The sequence below is a fragment of the Malus domestica genome, chromosome 06 (genome assembly GCF_042453785.1).
Source record: "Malus domestica chromosome 06, GDT2T_hap1".
Taxonomy (NCBI): Eukaryota; Viridiplantae; Streptophyta; class Magnoliopsida; order Rosales; family Rosaceae; genus Malus; species Malus domestica.
This window is the reverse complement of record NC_091666.1, coordinates 4,756,107-4,762,716: the sequence shown is the minus strand read 5'-3', so window position 1 is coordinate 4,762,716 and position 6,610 is coordinate 4,756,107. Positions and strand designations below refer to the sequence as shown.

The following is a 6,610-nucleotide window of genomic DNA, read 5'->3' as shown; positions in this document are numbered from 1 at the left end:
GACCCAAATGCCAGGCCTATCCCTTCGCCAAAATGTCTGCTTCTTCTTCTTCCAGGCCCAGGCCTCCCTCCATTTCACAGGCCCAGATGCCAAGAGCCCAACTCTCGTGGCCCGCCCGAGCAGCAGCTAAAAGAGCACCAATCTCAAAAACACCCTCATCCCCAACTTCCAAACGGCTTCTGGGTTTTCCCCACGTCATCAGGAGACTCTCTCACCGAGCCTACTCGAATTCCCGTCACTCACCCTCAGCCCGGTGACGCCGTTGAACGACCAGTTCGACAAGTCGGCGTCGTCGTCGTCACTGGGAAATTCTTCGTCGGAGGAGGACAGGGCGATTGCGGAGAAATGATTTTACTTGCACCCGTCGTCGAGGGCTACGACGACTCCGAGAGACCCAGAGCCGCGACTTCTGCCTCTGTTTCCGGTCATTTCGCCGAGAGTTTCTGGGTCGTCTTCTTGATCAAATGATGAGTAGAGAGAAAGAGCGAGCATAGGCGAGATCCAGGCCATGAGGGACCTGAGAGAACACTTTGCCAGCTGCCTTTGTTCAACGTTTTGCTTCCTCCTTATTGGGTTTTCTTCTGATTTCTACAATGGATGCCGACGAATCTGACGACTTGGGCAGAGAAGCAGAGACGTCCGATACTGAGATCACAGGAGAAGGAGGAGGGAGAAGAAAATCCAGGTTCAAAAAGAAGATCGGGATCCGTACTGGATCCTGGCTCGTCTGTCTCCTTCTCTACCGTGATTACATCGTCCAAGCCACCATCAAGGATCTCAAGGATGAAGGCGAGACGAATCATCTAGGAGCGTTAGTAGAGGGAGCAGAGTCATGCCTCCGTCTCTTCTAGGCCGATCTCTTCAACTGCAACTCTAAACCTACCACTGTTCTGAAGCACGACGTACGACCCGGCTACCGACCCGGTCGGAAAACATCTCTTCTGGGTTTCACGTTCTTGGGGCTGAAACGGTCTTTTTGGAGATAAGGGTCGTCGAACACAGCGGCGCCATTTTCCAGTTTCCTACGGCGGCGATCTCTGAACTGTTCGGCGATTCGAGTTCTCTAGTAAATTTCACTTTCAGTGTTTTCCTTTTCCATCCGTTGATTCCGTTCAAATTTCAAATTAGTCTTCGAGAGGTATACAAAAGATGATAGGATCCTTTCTCACCAGAACACTTGTGATGACTCTTGGGTATGCTTATCCGGCTTATGAATGCTACAAAACTGTTGAAAAGAACAAGCCAGAGATTGAACAGCTTCGCTTTTGGTGCCAGTATTGGATTTTGGTGGCTGTTTTGACTGTTTGTGAAAGAGTCGGTTATGCTTTTGTTTCATGGGTTCCAATGTATAGTGAAGCTAAGTTGCTCTTCGTCATATATCTGTGGTTTCCTAAAACAAAGGGTACGAGCTATGTGTATGATTCCTTCTTTAGACCATATCTTGCGAAGCATGAAAATGAAATCGATAGGAACTTGTTGGAACTAAGAACTAGAGCTGGTGACATGGCAATTTTGCATTGGCAAAGAGCTGCAAGCTATAGTCAGACGAGAATATTTGACTTTTGCAGTATGTTGCCGCACAATCGACACCAAGGCCTCGCCCTACGCAGCCACAACAAGGTATTAGGAGCCAACCCCCTGCCGATCCAGCTCCAAATCGCCAACCAGCTGCAACAACGCAAGCACAACCCGAAGAACCTCCATCACACCACCATTCAACAGTAGCACCATCAATCCATTTCCAAATTGCGGATGGTGTAACTAAATCAGTCCCCTGCTCCTACATCGAGTTTGCTGAACGCCTAGTTCTGCCTCAATACAGCAATCTGCCCCTTGACGAGGTTAAAGAGCATCACAGGCGAGATAGATTTGAGGTTGGAAATGCCGACAAAATCTTCGAGAGCACATCAAAGGAGCAGCTGACCAGGAAGGCTGCATGAAACAACAATCATCCTTTATAACGGTGATGCGGATTTCACCATCGGAGAACGACCTGTCAAAGAAGAAAAGGAACACAAAACAGAACCTCTCTTGGATTTTCCGCCCTCTCTGCCCACCAGCTTCAGCAGCAAGTGCAGCGCCAGTCCTCGCTCGACCCCAAGAGGAACAACTTGCGTTTCAGCTTCGGCAAGCAGTCCTCTCTCGATCATTCGGCAAGCAGTACCATCACGACCACCACAGAAGAAGAACGCGGAGAGAAAGATCAGAGATCCCAAAACTTTTTCTAAGATCGCGATGACGTCATTCCAAATCCACGCTCCATGCTGTCTTCAACATTCAGTGACGAAGAAACGGCGCCGTTCTTCAGCTTCCTCGACATTGGTTTCTACTGCAGGATGTTATGGGTTAGGGTTTAGAACTTCGTGCAGGACTTCGATCTCGCCGTCTCAGTCTCCCTCTCCGTCTAAATTCGATCTCGCCATAACTCCATCAATGGCCTCCTCATTTTTCTTCCCTGCAGGCTTGTCTCTTTTGCCCATCAGTCTCGCTTTTATGCAACGAGCGACACTCCCCTCCGCAGCAAGCGGTGTAACAGGTGTACAGTGGTTGTGGTTAGTGGTGGTGCTCAGTGACAGTGCAACGAGTGTACGGTGGCTCTATACTAGGTGGTTGCGATCGGTGGCTGTGCTCAGTAAAGGTAGTGGTGGAGCTTCTTCCTCTGCACTTCCGCCATGGCTGCTGCCTTTGAATGAGATTGACAAAAACAAAGTTTGTCAATACACACCCAAAGGCCTCCTCCGTCTCTTGCCTCGCAGCTGCCAAACAACTTCAAAGACCGCTGTCAAACGACTAGCCGGCCGAGAAGCGCTTCCTCAAACTCCAGCTCTCCGTCCGTCTTCGTCCGCTCCCTGCAAATTCCTCTAACCACCATCCTAATTTATACAGAAAGAAATACAAAAAAAAAAAAAAAAAAAAAAAAAAAAAAAAAAAAAAAAAAAAAAGGGTGGTGGTGCGTCTGGCACCACGTGAATAAAGAAGGGATGGTGGAGTCTTTGGTGCTCTGGCACCATGTGAAAAAAAAAAAAGGGGAAATCTGGATTGATCTGGCACCATACCTAAAAATAAAAAAATTAAAGAATAAAAAAAGGGGAAAGCAAGTAGGAAGGTGGGATGGTGCGGATTGCACCATGTAAATATACATATACATGTATGTGCATGATATGTATGTATATAGCAAAAAAAAAAAAAAAAAAAAAAAAAAAAAAAAAAAAACATCGAGAGAAATAGAAGGTCCATTTTATTTATTTTTCTGGAAATTTTACATAAATTTGCATTATACATAAATTAAAAAAAAAAAAAAATCAAATCAAATCAAATCAAATTTACAAGAGGGGATATTCAAGGACGATCAGGTGGCGCCTCACAACTCGGCAGAGCTCCAGGAAGAGAAGGCGTCGGAGGATGGCTGTTTGAAGCCTCAGCAGTCGGTACAGCCTCAGAAGACGAAGGCAAATGTTGTTGGAACAAACCCACAAACCTCCGATGATCAAGTAAAATCTGACCATCAGATTCCTGCATCTGTTCAATCTTCCTCTTCATGTTTGTGGCATAGTTGTGTGCGAGCTTGTGCAACTGTTTATTCTCATGCTTGAGCCCCCTAATCTCCTGTTTGAGACTCATCACTTCAGCCGCCAACGATTCAACTTGACGGGTTCGAGCAAATAGGCGTTGGGCCATGTTGGACACAGAACCTGCACACTGCACACTGAGAGCCAGAGAATCCTTAACAGCCAACTCATCAGACCGTTTGGAAAGTAGTCTGTTATCTCTGGGAGTGACAAGGTTCCGGGCCACCACCGCAGCGGTCATATCATTCTTCACCACTGAATCCCCAACGGTAAGAGGACCAGTGGGGGATATGAAGGATGGGCGCCATATGTTATCTGGAGAAGACGGGACTACCTCTTCATCAAGGTTCAAATCAAAACGACGATCGGAGGGTCCAGACATTTTCAAAGGTGTTGAAGAAAGAAGAGGTCGGACAAATCAAGATCTTAGAAGTGCAAGAAGGGAGTTTCTACAAGCGAAAATTCAAGTGTGCTTTGAAACGAACTGCGTGCCTCTATAAAAAATCAGCACTCGACGGGATTTCAGAGATCGAAGAGGTGAGCTCAAAGTTCGAAAATGCCGATTCAAAAATCGAAGAGGCAATCTCAGAAATCGGAGAAGCATCTTGCTTTTCCAGACGCGTTAGCACCCGTCACAAGCAAGCTCAGCTTTGCGGAAATCACGGGCAATTTGTCGAAGCGCCGATCCCAGATATCGAAGAGGCGCCAGTCTTTTTTCAGCCACGTCAGCACCCATCACACGCAAACTCAGCTTTGCGGAAATCACGGGTAATTTGTCGAAGCGCCGATCCCAGTTATCGAAGAGGCGCCAGTCTTTTTCAGCCGCGTCGACACCTGTCACATGCACACTCAGCTTGGCGGAAATTACGGACAATTTATCGAAGATTTCTGATAAAGAAGAAAGCACGTGAAGCCATATAGATCAATCACGCATTGGTTGCCGACACGAGTGAAAGAATAGTACCTCTACAAGTATCAAAGAACTTCCTATAATTGTCTACCTTCGCCTTCCATAGCAAGGCAGACATACAGAGCCTTTCTTCATCTCCAAAAAATGCTTTCCCAACGAAGCCTCTCGAGTCATTCAATGTTCCTTATTCCTTGGGGTACCTCTGCAAGCCAATGACTCCAAAGCAAAAGTATCCCATATCACCAGGGTAGAAAGCAAGAGTATCTCATATCATACACTCTCTCTGTCCTTTCCTTTGTCCTTGTTCCTACCTACAAAGACAAGGATAAAGAAAACAATATGCCGGAACTTCCACTCAAACTCGGGTAAGGAACCGACTGCTTGGAACCCTTCCCTGATTGCCTACCTAGCACTGCTCTCGAGTACTCGCCTTCGACTGCTGCTGTACTTTCAGAGAAGCTGCCATATCTGCCTGAAGAAACAAGCAGAGAAGAATGCAGCATGCACAGCCAACTCGGCAGAAAGAGTCTGAGATGAAGAACTCGTTTTGACCCTCAAATTCTTGGGTCGACTTACTAGGCGTTGTGGGCTGCACGTGCCGATTCACCACCCTTGAATCGAATCCTTAAAGATCAAGTCACCAACTGGAAGAAGAGTTCATCAATCTTGAAGATCATACCGTTGACCAAACCGCTCAGGTGTGAATTAGAAAGATTGAACAAAGAAACAGGTTGTCACCTTTACCTCGTGCCTGCTTGCCATGTGTTCGAGTCAACCTTCAAGAATCAAGCATCAACGGCCTTTGAAGAAGTTTCCAGCCAAATTCAAGATCAAGCCTCACAGCCCTTGGGGAAATCACAAGTCCGATTCAAGATTAAGTGTCTACCACCCTTGAATCAAAACCTAGTTCAAGAATAAGCTGTGGAAAATCAACAATTGGAGGAATCTAGAAAATCCTTCAACCCAGTTCAAGATCAAAGCTGTGGAAAGTCAACAAAGCGCAACAAAATACGTGTCGATTCACCCACTACCAAAGCCAAAGATCATCTACCACATGAAGCTCCTTGTGGTCCAATTTCAACCTTCAAGATCAAGCCTCGACGACCCTTGAAGAAATTTCAAACAAAAGTTCAAGAACAAGCCTCAACGGCCCTTGAAGAAATCTCAAGCCCAATTCAAGATCAAGCCTCAACGGCCCTTGAAGAAATCTCCAGCCCAATTCAAGATCAAGCCTCGACGGCCCTTGGATTGACATCTACAGTAAGGGACTTCAAAGCGCATCTCCTACACGTGACAATCACATGTATACGACGTGCTTTGAAGTGGGGGCATTTGTAGACATCGAAATTTCGGTAAATAAATGTTGACCGATAAATCAAAGTGTCAACGCTCATGTATTGCATAAATTTTACACGTAGCATGTGACTCAACGAAAATTGAAATGAGTTGGAAAAGTCATCAAATAAGACACGTGTCAACACCTGGCAGAAACGACTTATTTCATCCGGGATATTATATTCAAAATTAGGCCTTGGAAAATTCTATAAATATAAGCCCATTTCATTCATTTAAGGGGAATTCATATTACACCTTGAAGCTCTGAAACTCCGAAGCTCTCAAGCATCCAGGTTCCCGAAGAATCGAGAAAGCTCTCTTCGTTCTTCGTTCATCGTTCTTCCAAGATCAAGCCCAAACGCCCCTTTGGATCAACAATCATCCACCAATTCAAGATCAAGCCCCGACGGCCCTTGAAGAAAGTGTTATTCGTTCTTCGTTCATCGTTCTTTCAAGATCAAGCCCCGACGGCCCTTGAAGAAAGCCCCATCGTTCATCATCCGTTCATCCAAGATCAAGCCCCAACGGCCCCTTTGGATTAACAACGTTGACAAATCCACACATCCAACCGTTCTTCAAGATCAAGCCCAAAAGCCCTTAAAGATCCGTCTATCACTGTTCTTCAAGATCAAGCCCAAACGCCCTTGAAGATCTGCTCATTACCGTTATTCAAGATCAAGCCTCAAACGACCCTTGAAGAAACATTCATCCTCAAGATCAAGCCCCAACGGCTCCTTGAAGATCCGCTCAAATCCACCTCCAAAGATCAAGCCCACGGCCCTTTGAAGAAACTTCC

At 46.2% G+C, this 6,610-nt stretch overlaps 1 protein-coding gene across 1 annotated transcript; it reads left to right on the top strand.

Moving 5' to 3' along the window:
• Nucleotides 1-1,182: 1,182 nt before the first annotated feature.
• LOC139196741 (putative HVA22-like protein g) lies at nt 1,183-1,940 on the top strand. Its single transcript, XM_070823079.1, has 2 exons — nt 1,183-1,506; nt 1,569-1,940. Exons 1-2 carry the CDS (start codon nt 1,183-1,185, stop codon nt 1,938-1,940), a joined length of 696 nt encoding a protein of 231 aa, XP_070679180.1.
• Nucleotides 1,941-6,610: the final 4,670 nt, after the last annotated feature.